Genomic DNA, 18,794 nt, shown 5'->3' on the forward strand with positions numbered 1-18,794 from the left:
TGCTATAAAATATCTATCGGTTCTCAAACTTTTTACCGTTTTAAATAGGTTTTTATCATCTTCCAGTGCAAACTGTAAATGTTTCCCCAGCAGGAACATGCCTTTCCTTCAGACAGGAATACTTGAGATGCAGCAAAGAGTCAAAACCATCACATGCTTTTCTCATATTGTTCAGTTTCATAGAGTTCATCTAGTTTGACCCCCTGCATAACACAGGCCATTAAGTTTTATCCAGATCTCCCTCTATTGAGCCCAAAGACTTAAATTAAACCAAAGCATTTTAGTCCTCGGGAGACTAGCATGTTGTGTGCCATAGAGCAGAGATCAGGAGAGACCGAGGTGCAGTCAATGCCCGAGGCCCCTGAGGTGGCAGGGCCTGGGTTAGATGAGATATGCCCAGATGACCCCAGCAGGTGATGCACCGTCTGTGCTGCAGAGGAAGGCAAATTCCCCCATGGTCTCTGCCAGTATGACCTGGGGGAAAATTCCTTCCGGACCCCAAATCCAGAGATCAGTGTGACCCTGGGCATATGTGAGCAAGACCCACCAGCCAGAAATCGAAGACAGAAGATTTTCTGTACCACCTCACTGCACAGTCCACCCCAACCAGTATCTCCTCTGTAGCCAAGGCAAATCTCTTATGCTTCAGAGGAAGGTGTGTGGGGGTGGGAGGGGGAATTAAAACTATGCATTAGGGAAATACATTCCTTCCTGAGCCCTGCAGATGGACTGGCTGAAACCCTGAATGACTCTCCAGTCAAACATGTTCTCAAGAAGAAAGAGTTCAATAACCAAAAACTGATCCCTAATTCTTCTTCCTAGCTGGGGTGTCTTTCTCTGTAATCTGTGTTGACCCTAATCTAGACAAAAATCTCTGGAAGATAGATATAACTGTCAAAGTTTAACCCTGTTATACCAACCCTCCATACTGAGAACCTCCTTGAGTCTCTATAAGACATCTTAATACTGTTCTCAGAGACTCTCTTTCACCAACGTCCCCTTTAGGTTACTTATTGTCAAGTGTTATCAACTCTTAGGGCTAAATTCCCCAGTGACATTAATAGATGTAACTCCATTTGAAATCAGTGAAGCTTCTGTAAATGAAGAACTTGGTTCTGTGAGTTCTCTTCCCAGTTCTTTCTCTGGCTTGTGCTGTGCAGAATGTTGGACAAGATGATCATAATGGTTCCTTTTCTCCTTAAAATCTATGAAATTGCTTACCATTCTGCACCTCTATTTCCTGACTGAAATGTGGGCCTGATAATGGAAGCCCCTTGGGAAGTCTTCTGTGGGCAGTAGGTTAACACTATATTGCTTTTCACACTGCTCCACCACAAAGTTTAGAAATTGTCAAAGGAGGGTGGCACCTCTTTCCCCTCTTTAACGACAACAGGATATTATTTTTCATAGTTCTAACTCACGTACATTATTTTCCATTTGTTAGCTTGGTGCTGCTTCTATCATTTACCACACTGTCATCCTGAAGGTAGGGTAGTTTGTCTTCTGCTTGTTTTCCATCCTGTCCCTCTTCTGGGTTTCCCCATTACATCTGGTGTTTCTTTGTGTAGGTCACCTAAGGAGATCACAGGAATACCTGTGTTTTATTAGAAATTCTCTCATAAAATACCCTGAACAAAGTTCATTATTTACTTCCAACCCTTCTGTGGAGCTTTGTGGCTGGCGAGACATGCTAGAAGGTCTTTCCATTTTGAAATATATGCTGATTGCCTCCTATGAAATGTGATAGCCAAAGACTCCTAACCTGGACTATGACCGGTGTTGTATAGTTGATGCCTGTAGTCTCGGGCTTACGTGTTTGAAATATTCTTATCTTGCTTGTGCCTTGAACGTTGTGACTTCTCCATGATGTCTGACAGTGCCATGGTGATTTCTCCCCATGTCTCCGTCCTGGACCCTGTCGCCAGGGTCCCATTGGATGCCGACGGCTTGTTGGTCAGCAGTTGCATTGCCGCCTCCGTACACATCCTGATGGTGTGCTGCCTGGGACAGACATGACAGATGTTAATTCTAAAAGAGTCTGGGAAATTAATTTTAAAACAAATTTGACTCCCCCTAATGACTTCTTATCACTCCCTCTTCTCTCTTCCCCCCTCCCCCGCCCCCAAACACACCCCTCACTTTACTTGCTTTTCTGATGCTGGGAATAAAAGGATTGGGCCCGATTTGCCCCTCATGATGGTTTTAAATGGCACAACTCCAGTGACTTTGGTGGAGTTACACCTGCTTTACACTGTGAGATCAGAATGAGGCCCACCCTATGGTGGTCTTTTGGGTTCCTTAGCTTATCACTGTCCTGGGGTCACGTTGTCATTGCTTTGTGCTGAGCGTTGTCAGTTACACAAAGGAATGGGTTTAGTAATCCTCCTTTATCCTCACATTCTGTCTTAGTGCCGGGTAAGAGTGACCCCTGCTGGCTGATATTGCCACTGCTACTACTGTCACATGGCAGGTTTGGGGACGATGGGCTGGGGTAGAGTTCCTCTCTCCATGCAAAGACACTTCAGGGTAGGGTGATCATCTGTCCCGTTTTTAAAGGGACAGTCCATTTTGGGGGGACTTTTTCATATATTGGGACCTATTATCCCCCATCCCCTGTCCCATTTTTTCACAGTTGCTATCTGGTAACCCTACTTCAGGGGAGGGACAATTGAAGACATTAGAGCACAGGTCTGTTTGGGTCCTGGGGACAGATGAGGTGGGGCAGTGGGAATAAATAACCCTGTAGAATAGCATCTTTGCAATGCACATGCGTGTACGTTTCCTGAGCTGGAAATTCTCTGTGGTGCACGTACAGCAAGCGCAAGGCTGGACACAAGTAGCAGCCCTAGCTGGGGAAATGAGTCGGGTGGCTCCCCAGCCTTGCATCCAACAGCCACAGGGTTTGGATTGGCTGATCAGAGACGGCCTGATCTTGCCCACGTTACACTCCCTTTGTGATCAGCAATTTTCTCTCCATTTTGTCCAGTGGGCACTTGGAAAGGAGGTGAGTGCTGACTTTGGGACCCACCCCCCCAGCACACATTGGTTTGGGATGAACAGGAGACTTTGTCTCCTCTGCCTCAAAGTCCCAACACAAATGTCCAGACATCCTCTTTGGGATGTGCTCTCCACTGTATTCACAGTCAGTAGTTCCCTTTGTGTCTCTCTCCCTTCGCGGTTAATCCTTTTTCCTTTTTTTAAGCATCAGACAATAATTCACTCAATATAATAAAAGGCCATATCACATATAGAGCGGCTGAATGTAGAGTGCATGAACTGAGAAAGCTTTGGGCTGGTACTTTCCTTTAAACAAAGAAAAATTCAAGTACTTGGGAGAGCCCAGTGAAAGCAAAAGAAAGTTTGAAATGGGGTTTATGAAATCTCCCCCCAATTAATATTTTTCAACTATATATACTTCTGCTTTCCTATGAGAGTCATGGGTTTTTAGGGAGAATGACCTGTTAGCTTGATTGTGATGAGAAGTCACTTGGACGTTTCCCAGACCTTGAATTAAAGGGGCCTTTTGTTGACTCAATGGGTTATCAGAAGCCTTAGCGATCCTATAATTATGAGCCTGGCCAGTGGGGATGATACAATAATGTGCCTTTGAATATGTCCATATATAAAACTCGTAGCAGATTGGGAAAATTAACTCATTACTGTAACTCGTGAATGCGGGCCAGATACCTTTTCAGAGTCCTGCAGCGGCAATAAGAAAAGGCCCAACAATGGACAGTATATGTGATTAAAAAATGCCAGCTTCATTTCTTTTGTGATCACCAGAAAAGATATTTGGAAGAAGATTTGGGGACCTGTCAGGATCTTTTTAATTATCGCCACATTTATTCTTTATGGCCGGCACCGGGTAAACACACTGAATTAGAAATGTAGAACCGAGAAAGATAGGCCATTTTTGAAACCCCTAACTGGCAGTGTTATTTATTCGTCTGTGCTGATGCTCACAGAGAGAGCGCGCGAATGAAGTTAATCAGAAACATCTTGAGCTACAACGTGGAACACATCGGTTCTACCTTGGAACATGGAACGATGTAAAACATAATTAGCCATGAGAGACTCAGAGACTGAACTCAGGATTCAGAAGTGCCACTGTATGTCTGATTCTCCTCTCCCTCCTCCTCCCTAAACCGGTATCTTCTGGTATGTTTCTCACTATTGGGTTATTAAAAAGGCTATTCCGGAGCTTGCCCACAATACATATTTGCTCTCTCCTAACTCCAGACCCTTTCTGGAACAAAGATGGCTTCCATTTCTTGTCACCTGACCTTTTACATTGTTTGAGACATAGAGCTATACTAACAGTCTGTTTAAGCTAGCTGAAAATGTGGTGTTTTCCTCCCCTCTTGAGGCGAAAATAGGATCACAGCGGCTGAACTTTAAAGAAGAAAACAGTCTCCCTGACTTCACTGGAATGACTCATTGGATTATGTTAAGCATGTACGTCAGCCTCTGCAGCCTCAGACCCATTGTCCTGCTCTCCAGCTAGTCCTGTTCAAACCCACACCACCTATCCCACCTCCTCCGCAGCAGGTTTGCCAGTCACAAGTGGCGGTAAAAGTGGGCTGTCTAATGAGCTTCTCTGTAATGCAACAGTCCTGAACCCAGTGCCCCCGAATCGAGCTCTCCGCTGACAGAGTAGCTGGAGCTGCCCTGCCAGGAATTACTTGTCAGCAAGCAACACAGAACCTGGTGCAGTTGTTCATTATTGATGTTCAGCCCAAATATTTGATGACCCGCCGGGGCTCAGAGCATTCTAAAGCAGTTCCCGTCCCGTGTTGGGATTGCAAGCTCAGACTCAGTGGTGCAGAGTAATTGAGGCCAGGGTTGTGTCTTGTGCCGGCATTTCCCTGAGGCATGTTAGTATAGCTCCAGTTTTGCTGACTGGCCGGTGCCAAGGCAGCTTGGACATGGGCAGCTGGCACCGGTGAGGAAGTCTGAGTTGAGTTCCTGGCATGCAGGAGGCAGGAAGACACAAAGCAGTGGCATGGGCATTGGTGTGTTCGTAGAGCAGTGTCTTGAGGAGCCTCTTGCTCTGATGAGAAGCCAGCTCTCCTTTGAGAAGGTGGCTAAACTGCTTGAGCCTGGGGAGGGTAGCAGGAGAGTTACGGTAACGTTGGATACCCTGCGTTGGCTCGGAAGTATGGAAGTATTGGCTGTAAATTGGAGATCATGGTACTTGGTGACCACAGGCAGCGCACACCCTCAGGTTAACAGATCACCGTGTCCTGACACGTTCTGATTCTATTTTAGGCTCCGTTGGCTCACCTTGTGTGCAGCCAGTCTCACTGCACTCCCTTCCCTGGCTGCTGGGTGAGGGGGTTTGCTGGTAACAGCAGCAGCAAGGCTGAAACTGCAGGGCTGCAGGCAGGGGCATATGCAGAGGGAAAAAGCAGTAGGGAAGGCATGGAGATGGGCTTGAACTCAGGACTCAGCAGAAGAAGAATGGGCAACCCTGAGCTGTAGGAGGGGGTGAAGCTAGCTATGTTAACGTTTGTGGTCTGACACTGTGGCAATAGGCGCCACATAGATCCAGGTGAAATGAGCAGTAGTTCTTCCAGTAAACGGTGAGGTGTCGGGGAGCAGGATGAAAGCTATTCCCTAGAGAAAATCCCCGAGCATGTGAAGGGAGCAGCCCCAACATCTGCAGAAGCATGGAAGGCAGGGGTCCCCCTAGGGTCTGGGGCAGAAGGAAGCATGCTGTGAATGCACCTGCTGGCTGCTTTGTTTGGCCTCCCTCCACTTGCGCTGGCTCACCATGTGCTTGGTGCTTGGCTGATCCCATTGCTGGAGTTCACGTTACATTTCATTTGCATTGCAGTAGCGCTTCGGAGCCCATTGTGCTAGGTGCTGCCTAATGCAGACCGGGATGGTGGCCGCTGCCCGGATGGCAGATACAGTCCAACAGGGAGAGCAGTAGGAAACAGGACAGTGTTGGTCATGCTAGAAATGGCAGGGTAGTCGCAGCAGCGTGGGCAGTGGGATGTACCTGTGGGCTTGTAGTCCGCCAGCTAGCCCAGGCCTCGGCCTGTGCTGCCCCAGCTACGCTTCGGGTGTGAGTGTGTATGCCGGCCTGAGCTGGAACTATGCCTGTGGCTCCAGCAGAGACACACCCTGAGAGTCGAGACCTCTCCCAAAATGGAGCGGCTCAGCCTCGACAGCTGTCATTGGTGCAGGGATTTTGGCTGTTGCCTCCTCCCTGCGGTGTTAGGAAGGGAAGAGCTCCCCAGGCTCCCTACTCGCCCCGTCTGGCCCTCAGAGACAGACCCCTCATCTCTTTATACATTCAGGCTCCTGAAATGTCACAGCTTTTCCCAGGGCTCCACACCCTGTCTCCAGAAGCCACAAAACCAGCCTCCCAAGCCCCATGCAGCTTTGTCAATTTCAAAGAAACTCTGTGAATTCAGGCGGGAAGTTCAGTGTTGCTGCAAAGCTAACTACAGAATTTCTTGCATTTCTGATGTGTACAGCTGGGGACACCTAACCCGTACAACACAGTACGCAGGCATGGGTGGGGGCGGGGGGGTGCATGGGTGGGGGGAGCAGGTATGTTCTTTCTGTCCCTTTTTACTATATCTGTACATGCAAGGTCTGATTCTCTGATGTGCTGAGCACGTGCGGCTCCAGCTGTAGTCATTGGGGCTCAGCACCTTTGTAAGAAGCTTAGCACAGGTCCACGTGATTGGCTAGGAGAAATCACTGTTTTGGCTGACCTTGTAGACTCGCTGCTAATGGACTATGAGGACTGTCGTTCAAGCCTCAGGTCTGGTAATACACACGGTGCACCCACTGACTGGGGACACCGCTGATTGGTTAGACTTGCTCAGGTCTTCAGGAGCAAGCCCAGGTTGGTGCGACTGGACATGCCGTTGGCTTTATTAACCTGCCAAATTCCTTGAAGACCTAGGGATGAGTTTAAGTGTCTTTGCCCTCTCCACAGTGTGGGTAAACTCACAATCTCAGATCAAAACTGCATGCTCCAAATTTTGGGCATGCAAAATGCCGAGTTTGAGGCCAAGATGAAGCCACTTTGAAAATTAGCCCTTTTAAGTCTATTTCTCATACTCTAGCAGGGTTGGTCATCCCTTTTGAATGCTGTTGTGTTACCTAATAGTCAATCCTGTCTAGACACATATACTTAAAAAGTAACCCACACCTACAGTCAAACAAAAAATCTAGATTCTTAAAGGACAATCCAACTAGCGATGCTCAATTCTAAGGGGCCAGAAAACAGTCACTAATATTGTGCAAATTCCAGGGTTTGATTCGATTCAGACACGCTCAAGCCCTTCGGCATTCCTGAGTTTGCAAAGTTTTGAAACTGGCTTGCTTGATTCAGCTGGATATATGTATTCAATGCTGAATACATGTATTCATTTGAAAACTAGCATATTGGATGGAGACCTGGTGTATTGGGTCCACTAATGACTCGAGTGACCAATTTCAAAGCTCTGATAGAATATCATCATCAGACACTTAGCATATAAAACATTAGTCACTTGTGATAGTTTAAAAATGTTTTCGAATACCAAATAGATTCACAAATGCCAGGAAAGATTCACAGATTCTTCACAGAGCCAATTCCCCCTACCCCTTTCTCCAAATTTATTGAATACTCCCCAACCAGATCTAATCCAGACAAATTCCCTGATCCCACAAGGGGATCTGATAGCAAAGATCCATTTACCCTTGGGAGTCCAAGTCACTTCATTGGGACGCCACACGACCATAATGGTCTGGACTTGGCGATCTCTTTGCAGAGCCGAAGATACTGAAAGGAGAACCAAAATGTGAGGTGCCGTCTGCAGCATTCTGGCATTTAATGTTTTAAAGTGATGTCTTGTCGCATTTTTGTTGTACCTACCACTTTGCAGGCCCATGTTAGCGTGGGTCGAACTCCAGCCAGGACAGATCTGTGGTGCCCACAGTGTGTTGGGCAGGCTGCCCCCTTTTGACCTGTGTTATCCTCATAGCCATCTTCTCTCTTCCAGGCTCTCCTTATTATTACAGTGCTGCAGCCAGAGGAGCTGCACCCCCAGCGGCTGCTGCTGCCTATGACCGCCACTGACCCAAGGAGTCTGGAACTCCAGCACTTACTAAACATATCATCCAGGCCGACGGCATCCGATTCACCTAGAAATAACCCTGCAAATCAGACTGCAAGGAAGGAAGACGAAAGTATCCAGGGGGAACCCGCTGGCTGAAATTTTACTCTTTAAACTGGGTGAACTAATTATTGTTATTTTTTAAATCAATGAAATTCTGGCGATATTAACTGGGGTCTCATACAAAACAAAGAAACAGGAGAAACCAGGTCTGCTGCTGTTCCATCTGATTTGAAAGGTACAGTAGCTGCATCCTACCCACAGCCCACTGACCTCGCTGCCTCTGGTTCTCTCCGCTGCGCCTGGGGACTGGAACCAGGTCTGACTCTGAGCAGGCCACCTTGGGATATCTCTCTTAAGGTGCATTGACACAGGCTGTGTGACTCAGCATGGGCTGTCTGGCTTTTTTTTTCTTTTTTTCTTTTTTTTGGTAAAGAAGGATTGGTCTGCTCAATTTACACAGCACCAATGTAAATAACTTGCTTCTTTGTGTTACTTTTGAGAGTGGCTTAGCGTAAACAGCAACATGGTACAAATTATGAACTCAAAACGCATCTGAAAAATGTGTTTTGAAACTGGTGCACTGATTCAAAGAATTCAGTAAGCTTTAACCAACTTTGAACCAGGTTAACATTCATTGTGGCTATATTTGGGGCTGACGTTATTTCTATATACAGCGTCATATCTGACAGTCGTGTGTGAACGTGCTATGAGCTGCCATGGACCACATGAGCAACTGAAAGACTTGGGCAGTTTGTGACATTTTACTGCTAAATATTAATTTATGTTTATTTGTAATCATAACTAGCACTGAAACAAATTCTCTGCTTTCAAGTTAAACCGCATCAGAGAAGGAATTCCTAATTAATAACCAACCCGTTATGTACATCTATATAGATTACAATTATTTCTATTTTGTAAAGAAATGAGAATAGTCCCAAGATGATGATTTTTCAAATTGCTATCTCAAACAGTATTACATTCAGGGCAGCCATGCACACTGAAACATACAAACGCTGCTTTACAAATCAAATGGATGGAGGTGGGGGACACATTTGGGGATACCCATATGTTTAAATGAAGACATTTCTCAAAGTCATTCTTTGTACACAGTGGGCTACAGTAAATCCATTCCATTGGAATCCATAAAGTTACACTGGGGATAAATTTGGCCCATTAATTCTGTATATTCTCCCTCCCTCTCAAAGAGAGAGCATCAATAGAAGCAAGTGACGTTTTGTTCAATGTTCTCTACTTCCCGGAGCCAATAAACAGAAGAGGGAGCTTACAAATGATTGGTTAAGCTAGTACAGCGATCGCCACCAATTCCACAGAACCACATCAACTACTCATTTTTCCCTGAGGAAACAGCTCTTTTTAATCCTATACGATCAGCAAACTTCTCATCTGCACAAAGGGAAAATTAGAAGTGTTTCCCCTGAAGACAATGGAAAAGCTCCCGCTGACTTGCATGGGCTCAGGATCTGCTCTATAGCCTTGCACAGTGTTGCCATAATTAGTGTGAAAGGGACAAATTCCACTATCCTTACACTGGTGAGCACTTACACACTGTAATAATCCCCTTTGGGTCCATGAATAAGAGTCTAGCCCAAAATAGGTCTCCTATAAGTGGACAATTGAAGTACAAATATTATTTCCAGAGTGATAACTTTTTAATTACAATTTTATCTTTGTGCTGCTTATGCTGAATGGATGTCAGAAAATCAAATGGTAGCCCAGTGAGATTTGGGTGCATGTTCCTTCCAAAACCTTTGTACAATATTTAATATGTCTTCTGATCAGACTCGGAACAGAGACTTCTCTAGTTTCCAAGGCAGATAGTCCCTAAGTGGAGCGGGGTTCCTGCCCAGGAGTTTAGGTTAGTAAACACCCACATACAGATAAAATGTTCAGAGGCTAATATGAAGGGGAAAGGAGTCCAGGAGAGCTGGCTGTATTTTAATGAAGCCTTATTGAGGGTGCAGGAACAAACCATCCCGATGTGCAGAAAGAATAGCAAATATGGCAGGCGACCAACTTGGCTTAACAGAGAAATCTTCGGTGAGTTCACAGAAAAGAAGCTTACAAGAAGTGGAAACTTGGACAGATGACTAGGGAGGAATATAAAAATATTGCTCAAGCATGCAGGGGTGTAATCAGGAAGGCCAAAGCACAACTGGAGTTGCACCTAGCAAGGGATGTGAAGGGTAACAAGAAGGGTTTCTACAGGTATGTTAGCAACAAGAAGAAGGTCAGGGAAAGTCTAGGACCCTTACTAATTGGGGGAGGCAACCTAGTGACGGATGATGTGGAAAAAGCTGAAGTACTCAATGCTTTTTTTGCCTCGGTCTTCACAGACAAAGTCAGCTCCCAGACTGCTGCACAGGGCAGCACAGTACGGAGAGGAGGTGAGCAGCTCTCAGTGGTGAAAAAGCAGATTAAGGACTATTTTGAAAAGCTGGACATGCACAAGTCCATGGGGCCAGATCTAATGCATCCGAGGGTACTGAGGAAGTTGGCTATGTGATTGCAGAGCCATTAGCCATTCTTTTGGAAAACTCATGGCGATCAGGGGAGGTCCCGGACGACTGGAAAAAGGCAAATATAGTGCCCATTTTTTAAAAAAGGAAGAAGGAGAATCTGGGGAACTACAGACCGGTCAGCTTCACCTCAGTGCCTGGAAAAATCATGGCGCAGGTCCTCAAGGAATCTATTTTGAAGCACTTAGAGGAGAGGAAGGTGATCAGGAACAGTTAACTTGGATTCACCAAGGGCAAGTCATGCCTAGCCAACCTGATTGCCTTCTATGACGAGATAACTGGCTCTGTGGATGAGGGGAAAGCGGTGGACGTGTTGTTCTTTGACTTTAGCAAAGCTTTTGACACGGTCTCCCACAGTATTCTTGCCAGCAAGTTAAAGAAGTATGGATTGGATGAATGGACTAAAAGGTGGATAGAAAGCAGGCTAGATCGTCAGGCTCAGTGGGTAGTGATTAACAGCTCAATGTCTAGTTGGCAGCCAGTGTCCAGTGGAGTGCCCCAGGGGTTGGTCCTGGGACCAGTTTTGTTCAACATCTTCATTAATGATCTGGAGGATGGTGTGGATTGCACCCTCAGCAAGTTCGCAGATGACACTAAACTAGGGGGAGAGGTTGATATGCTGGAGGGTAGGGATAGGATACAGAGGGCCCTAGACAAATTGGAGGTTTGGAGGGGCCAAAAGAAATCTAATTAGGTTCAATAAGGACTAGTGCAGAGTCCTGCACTTTGGACGGAAGAATCCCATGCACAGCTACAGGCTGGGAACCGACTGACTAAGCAGCAGTTCTGCAGAAAAGGACCTGGGGATTACAGTGGACAAGAAGCTGGATATGAGTCAGCAGTGTGCCCTTGTTGCCAAGAAGGCTAAGAGCATATTGGGCTGCATTAGTAGGATCATTGCCAGCAGATCGAGGAAAGTGATTATTCCCCTCTATTTGGCACTGGTGAGGCCACATCTGAAGTATTGCGTCCAGTTTTGGGCCCCCCACTACGGAAGGGATGTGGACAAATTGGAGAGTCCAGTGGAGGGCAATGAAAATGATTAGGGGGCTGGGGCACATGACTTATGAGGAGAGGCTGAGGGAACTGGGCTTATTTAGTCTTCAGAAGAGAAGACTGAGGGGGGATTTGATAGCAGCCTTCCACTACCTGAACGGGGGTTCCAAAGAGGATGGAGCTTGCATGTTCTCAGTGGTGGCAGATGACAGAACAAGGAGCAATGGTCTCAAGTTGCAGTGAGGGAGGTCTAGGTTGGATATTAGGAAAAACTTTTTCACTAGGAGGGTGGTGAAGCACTGGAATGGGTTACCAAGTAAGGTGGTGGAATCTCCATCCTTAGAGGTTTTTAAGGCCCGGCTTGGCAAAGCCCTGGCTGGGATTATTTAGTTGGGGTTGGTCCTGCTTTGAGCAAGGGGTTGGACTAGATGACCTTCTGAGGTCTCTTCCTACCCTAATCTTCTATGATTCTATGAAAGTAGCCATTATTTTTCCTCTTTTGACAATTAATAGTTGATAAACATTATTCAGTTTAAAAAGCTACGTAACAGTATGTGCATCTCTTTTATTTGAGCAAGCAGTGGTCTCTCCTTTGAGACATTTTTTCCAAATTCATCCTCTGAATCCTCACTAAATGTTGGGTTATCTTTCAGCAGTAGGGCTGTAAAGGGAATTTTCTCTCTTTTGGATAAAAGTGACTTAGAATCTCTTCCAAGTTTCTTTGATTGGCATGTGCACCAACCTGCAAGCACTATGAGCCTTCTGGAACATTAGGCTCTTTCAATCCCCTGGCTGAAAAGAAAATGGTGTATCTGCAAACATACAGTTGCAAAGTATCATGGGAGTGCAAAGTATCATGGGAGTGGTAGCTTCATAATTAAGGCTGAGTTGAGTTATGCAGGTGTATGTCTAGAGAAATGTCATGACCAGATAGGAGGCTTACAAGTTTTTTTCCTCTCTTTACAGTAACCAGGTTACATGGGACTGGTTGCGCCTCTTCTAAGTTAAATAGTGATCGTGCAGCTGTGTTGGTTCTAGGAAATTAGAAAGACAAGGAGGTAGTATCTTTTACTGGAACAACTTCTGCTGGTTAGACAGACAAGCTTTTGAGCCTCCCAGAGCTCTTCTTCAGGTCTGGGAAACTAACTCAGAGTGTCACTGCTAAATACAAGATGGAACAGATTGTCATAAATAGAGTGATGAAGGAAAAGAAAAATATGCACCATGGATTAAATTCCTCCCTGTACAGAGCGTCAGCCTGAGGACTACAAGTCCCATTTGAGCTATATTTTGAGGGTGTAAGTGGTGCCTAGACCTTGGGTTGGCTCTCTGCTTTGGGGTGAGTTTCACCCACTGGATGCATTACCTGGCAGACGTGTGGTGTATGTATTTCATAGGAGTGAAGTGTCTTGGAACATTTAGACTAGTGTCGATTTTGAGAGAAGAGTAGATATTAGGCGGCTGGACTCTGGCATGAACATGCTCAGTAAGGAAACATTTTTAGTTATGCTAATGACAAAAGAAAGGTATGCCACGAGCACGATTGGTAAATTTCATCCTGTGGATGTGCCTCAGCCTATACAACACACTGAGATACTCATGGCTAAACCCTGCTTGCCTTAGTCAGTTAAGTAGTCCATTTAAATCCAGTGGGACTATTTCTCACATGCATCAAGTAAGCATGATCTAGCCCATAACCTGTGCACACCCTCCTCAGAGAAAACAAGTTCATGACCACTATTGGCTGGTATTAAGGAAGGGATTTTCAAAACCTCCTGGAAGATCTGGACACCCCGTTCCCATTCATCTTAATGGGAAATCAAATCCTTTAGGTTTCTTTGAGAATTGGAACCTGACAATAGATGGTTGTCTGGGCATCATCAAAGGTACCTCCTGCGATTCTTTATCCATACGCCTACTGTCCACTTTGTTGGTGCCATGTTCCCCCCGTTCATTTTCTAAGCTTCACTTAGGACTATGTTGTATTATCCCCTGCTTGTATGAACCACGGCTCGCCACCATGGGCAGTCGCTCACACTAGACAAATCACTTGGCTGTCTTTGCATCACTCAGAAATGAATTAACAAACAGTTGATCCAAGTGTGTGTGATAGATGCACATGCGTATACCATGCTGCATGTGCCACACACACACACCCCTTTCACCCCCATTAGAACCCAGACTGTCACAAAACATATTGTAATGAGTGTTACCATCTGACTGGTGTCCTGATTCCTGGAGTGACTCTGGAATTCCAGTGGAGATCTGAGGTGCCTCCTGAACATACTGAGCATGGAGTGGATTATTATTATTATTATTTTGCAGTTGGGAACTGAACAAGGCAGCTAGATGCATCCCAGGAATCGCATCCACATTACAAAGCAGTTTTTTAAACTACATGTGGGGATTGGCAAACTGCTCAGCTGGTATAAATCCGCCTAGTTCCACTGACTTTGGTTGATTCATCCTAGATGAGGATCTGGAAATGTGTCTGTCTGGATATTAGCATAGCCCCGGTGCCACACCCTCCAGTAATGAAGTGTTGATAAGAACCCACATTCCTCTCCCCATGCAGTTTTTATAAGGTGTGCAAGGCTTGGCCCACCGAGCGCTTGGGTCATTCCTGGCTGCTTTCTAATATGCTTATGCAACTAAGAATAGTGATCTGAGATCAGCGAGAGGGCTATCTTGGGACTTGATCATGGGGGCGCAGTGTGTACGTGCAATGTACTGTACGTCTATATGATAGTGATGGGTGAATCTCAAAAGGTTTGGAGGTTTGGCTCTGGTTTGATAAGCCCTATGAAGTGTGGATGCTTATCTGAAGCTCACCCAATTCTTTTGATGTTTCATCCGTCCTTCCCTCTTTTCCTCCCACCATCCTCTAACTTGGCTTCCCATTGCTCCTCCACACTCCCACTCTGGGGTCACCCAGGTAGCTTTTGTCTACATGGGCTCCCCTCCAATTAGCAAACCTTTTGGGTCTTGAAAGGTAGAGGAGGAGGGCAGAGTTGTGGAGAATGAGTGAGCAGTGATGTCATTACGAGAGGACAGAGACAATGCTTTCCACACCCAAATCAACAGAGAACGTGAGACAAGACCCAAATCAACCAGTGTCAAGGAGATGCTTAGAAAAATTCTGTAAGAATATGACCATAAATGGGACATTAAAATAGAGAGCTGTCTAAAGGACACTGAATTTGCTTAGGGTCAGTTTCCAGAGGTTCAGCTCAGTCAGTGTAATTACAGATGTGTTATCATAAGGCCTCAGTTCCCATTGATTGGCATGCTCAGCATGTCCCAGGATCAGGCCCTTAGTCTCCATTGCATTGCACCAAAATCAGCATGGAAACACAAGCTGCTTCAGCCAGCACCCCCGATTCCATGGCAGAGCACACAGGTGAACTGGAGACTGCAGGTGCTGACAGACTCCGCTGAGTTCTTTAGGGCTGATCCTAGAAAGTCACACATGAACAGCCCTCTAACACAATCTTCCACAAAGGTGGAATAAAATCAAAAGCACTGAGTACATAGCTTTGCTGCTGGAGTTAATACAACTTGACACAGCAACACCAAATGAAGTACACCATCAAAGACATGCTTGACACCAGAAATACTCACGTTTGAGTCTCCGCTGGCTCAGTTGTCAGCTCTTGCTGTGATCTTTGCTTATTAGTCCTCTGCAAAGACAAATGCATGTACGGTGCTTCAGAATAAGAGCCAGAGGGCCGGTGTTTTACGGGACACCTTTACAGAAAGAGAGAGAGAGAGAGAGTGTACATTTGTTTCCACAATCTGTGTATCTTCATGTATCACTATGGGGCTGATCCAGAGTCTATTGAAATCATTGGCACTCTTTCCATTGGGTCATTGTGGGCAGTGGGCATTGTATTCCAGTGGTCACTGTATTAGGCCTGAAGTTCCCAGACTTTTCCACTCTGCCTTGTAAAAGGAGACAGGGAAATGGCCAATGGGCATTTATTTAGCTATTTCTTTTGCTTTGCTCAGCCTTGTATTGGAAGAATCTTTGTCCTGGTTTTTCACTTTCTAGTGGCCTTTGTACGTTCTGAAATTACAGAAATGCGTTATATTGCAAATGGAATTCCTTTCCAAGAAAAACCAAGGAATGTTTTTTCTTAGAGACAGACTACTTTGTATTCGGGACTTACAGCATCAAAGGAATGCATATCTATTGTATCCACCAAAGTCTGTGATGCCTGCATAGAAGCTTACTTGTTAAAATAAAATAAAAACTGAAAAAAACATACAAGCAAGAAAAAAAAAAACTAACAACCCCACCCCCCTAAAATAACAATTTAATTGCCTTTGAAAGTAGGAGATGTCTGTCTCCACACAGAAAAAAAAAACGCTTCTTAAAATGTGTATGTTTTGTATTCTTTTTTTCTAGTAGGAAAAGAACTGACTTGAAATCTTGGTGTTTTTTCCTTAGTGCTGTGTGTTGCTTTTGTGTGTTATAATATTTGAATGTAATTACAGCAGTGCCAATTTGCCAAAGATGTCGAACATATTTTGGGGTTTTTGGTTTGGGGGTTATTTTGGGTACTGATGGGGGAGGTGGGATGGGAATGGGGGGGAATGAGGTATTGGACGAAAGGGAGGGGCGTTTTTGAGGTTTATTTTTTTGTTCGGATTTGTTTTTCCATTCTTTTTCTTGTCAGTACTGGAATTTGTGATTTTATTCTAAGTTAAATGGTTGACTGCAACACTTTTATTTTTTAGATTAGTTGAAGAAACATGCAATAAGATTGGCGTAGTTTCAATATCCGTGTGTCTTTTCATGAGAGTGGCTGTTACTTGTGGACATTTGAGTTTATGTAACCTTTATGTGAGATAATTATTTGTAAATATTTACCATAATTTTATTGGTTCCTAAAATAAAAGTAATTTTTTTAAGTTCAAAGATTCTGATTTTACTTTTGTTTTGAGCTTGGCTTCAGGGTCACTTGAAACACATTTAGAACAGGTTAGACAAACACAGGGATGGTCGAAGCATACTTCATCCTGCCCCAGCATAGGGGGGTGGATTTGACGACCTCTTGACATCCCTCCCAGCCTTATGTCTATGGTTGTATGATCCTAAGTGGACCCCGGGACACCATTGCACAGGGACTCAGTTTCAAGTTTGTAGTGGGCTTCTTTGGCTTCTGCCCCAAAGTACAAACTCATTTCTGTCCTAAAACGTTTAGGGTCAGCTCCTGATACCTTTACCTACAATGGGTGGAATTCTGGTCCCACTGAAGTCTAGACCCAACGAGGACTACCTTACCCCCTGAGCAATCCCATTGATTTCACAATAACAACTGATTTCAGTAAGACTGCTCACAGATGGCTTGATCCTGCAAGGTGCTGAGCAGTCCAGTCCCAGTCCAGCAAAGGATTCAAGGACATGCTTTACTTTAAGCCCTATGAGTGTTCCCATTTAACCTAACAGATGAAATCCTGGTCTCATTAGAATCAAAGGCAAAACTCCACAAGGACGACAAGTGGAGTAAGGTTAGATTCAATATATATGGGAGTACTTGAAGCTGGCAGCAAAGTAACCCAGAGATAGACATGCAGAAATTACTATCCATTCAGTTAAAAGAGACTCAGCCCTGAGACCAATGCCCATGCCACCGGCCTCCCTGCCCCCACCCGGCTTCCATGTAGAGTGGGGCCCTGTGAGGATCAGCTCAGAAATAGCTAGAGTCCCTTTGGATAGCCCCTCCCTAGCCTGGCCTCCCATGCAGCAGAACTGCAGCCTCTCTGCCATATTATGGGTCTTCCGCAGCCCTCACGATTTCCCCAGTTCTGGGCCTGATCCTACAAAGAGTCGGGCACGTAACCTTCCTCCCATTGGGGCAGAACCGAAATTAGCCTCAATGCATCAGCAAAGCCCAGCTGCAAACATACGTCTGGCAAATTTATTGAACACAATCCTGTGGGCTCCCCTGGGGCTTTCAGCCGCTTGTGTTCCATGAGTCCTGGCTGTTGGTGCACCAGGGACCATATCTGTCATGTAGTGCGAGACCGTCACTCTGCGGTCTGTCCTGTGTCGGGGTGGCATGTCGCCAGGAGCACAGCAAGGAGGGAAAGAGGTGCCTCTGAGTCACTATTCTCTCCATGGCTCCTCCTTTGCTTCAGAGCTAATGTTACCCACTGCTGGTTTAGATGCTGGCTGGTATGTGGAAAGACAAGAGCCAAGTATCCACCTATTTCCACTGCAGCCTGCCCACTCCTCACCCACCCACAGAAGAGGCGGAGTAGTCACCCTGCTAAGGCTACTCTCCACAACGGAAGCCACCAGATATGCAGCCCACACAGGAGACTTCTTACAGCCCCTGAGCCTGCCTGTGCAGGTACGTGGGGCCGGGGAGGATCTTGCCCATTGATTGGACTGAGGTTTATGATGTGGGTAATTATCCATAAAGTCCCACGTGCTGCCACTACGTATACAGTAAGGCCCAACTCCACAAAGCTAGTTAGACTCCTAACGGCCATTGAGTTTAATGGAATATCCTGCAGTGGATCTGGGCCTAATTAACTATTATTAAAAAACACTACAGTATTATTAAATAAGAACTATAGTTAATAAAGGAGTAGCTGTCAATTCAGACTGAATGATATATAAACTCATTATTTAAAGGTGACTGCCTGGCAGTAACTGGGAGTTAATCCAGACTATTATTATCATTTCTAACAACCTTACATTTTGTCTTTGTCTCACTCTATGGGCAGTGGCTCTGGATATCTTATGTAAGTCAGCGTACAGCATTGGCTACTCTCACTTCAAGCTGGTGACCTCTGCACAGCCAGCTCCCAACATCTTGATTCCACCCCCGCTTTAGAGATGGTTACAAGAGCTTCACAATTAACACATGTAAGCGTAGAAAGTTTCCTTTCTGAATGCTGGGGTGTGCAATGCAGGGCTGTCGTTTCAGCTGGCACCAGGCTAAGTTTTAGTTTTGCCCAAAATGATTCTGCAAATATCCATTCAAATTCTTAAGTAAATTTGTTTCAATTGTGTTCACGTCCCTTCTGTCTTTGCTCTCGGTGAATAGTCTAGCAAATGAGACTGTGGCCAATTTTAAGCAAATACTGAAGAATGTTCACAAAATCCCAAATTGTGAATTCACCC

The 18,794-nt window shown here is 45.4% G+C and overlaps 1 protein-coding gene across 3 annotated transcripts in view; it reads left to right on the top strand.

The window, feature by feature from the left end:
• Positions 1 to 18,794, top strand: part of PAX5 (paired box 5) — a 321,622-nt gene that overhangs the window by 222,913 nt on the left and 79,915 nt on the right. For 2 of the 3 annotated variants that reach the window (XM_073345747.1, XM_073345748.1), the window contains exon 10: positions 8,007 to 8,393. The exons of the other annotated variant lie outside the window; for it this stretch is intronic. In XM_073345747.1, the coding sequence (XP_073201848.1) occupies positions 8,007 to 8,083 (77 nt within the window). In that variant the 3' untranslated portion in view covers positions 8,084 to 8,393. Of the gene's footprint in view, positions 1 to 8,006; positions 8,394 to 18,794 lie in introns of those variants that run through there. 3 annotated transcript variants of the gene reach the window in all.

This window comes from Lepidochelys kempii, chromosome 5 (assembly GCF_965140265.1).
Source record: "Lepidochelys kempii isolate rLepKem1 chromosome 5, rLepKem1.hap2, whole genome shotgun sequence".
Classification (NCBI taxonomy): domain Eukaryota; kingdom Metazoa; phylum Chordata; order Testudines; family Cheloniidae; genus Lepidochelys; species Lepidochelys kempii.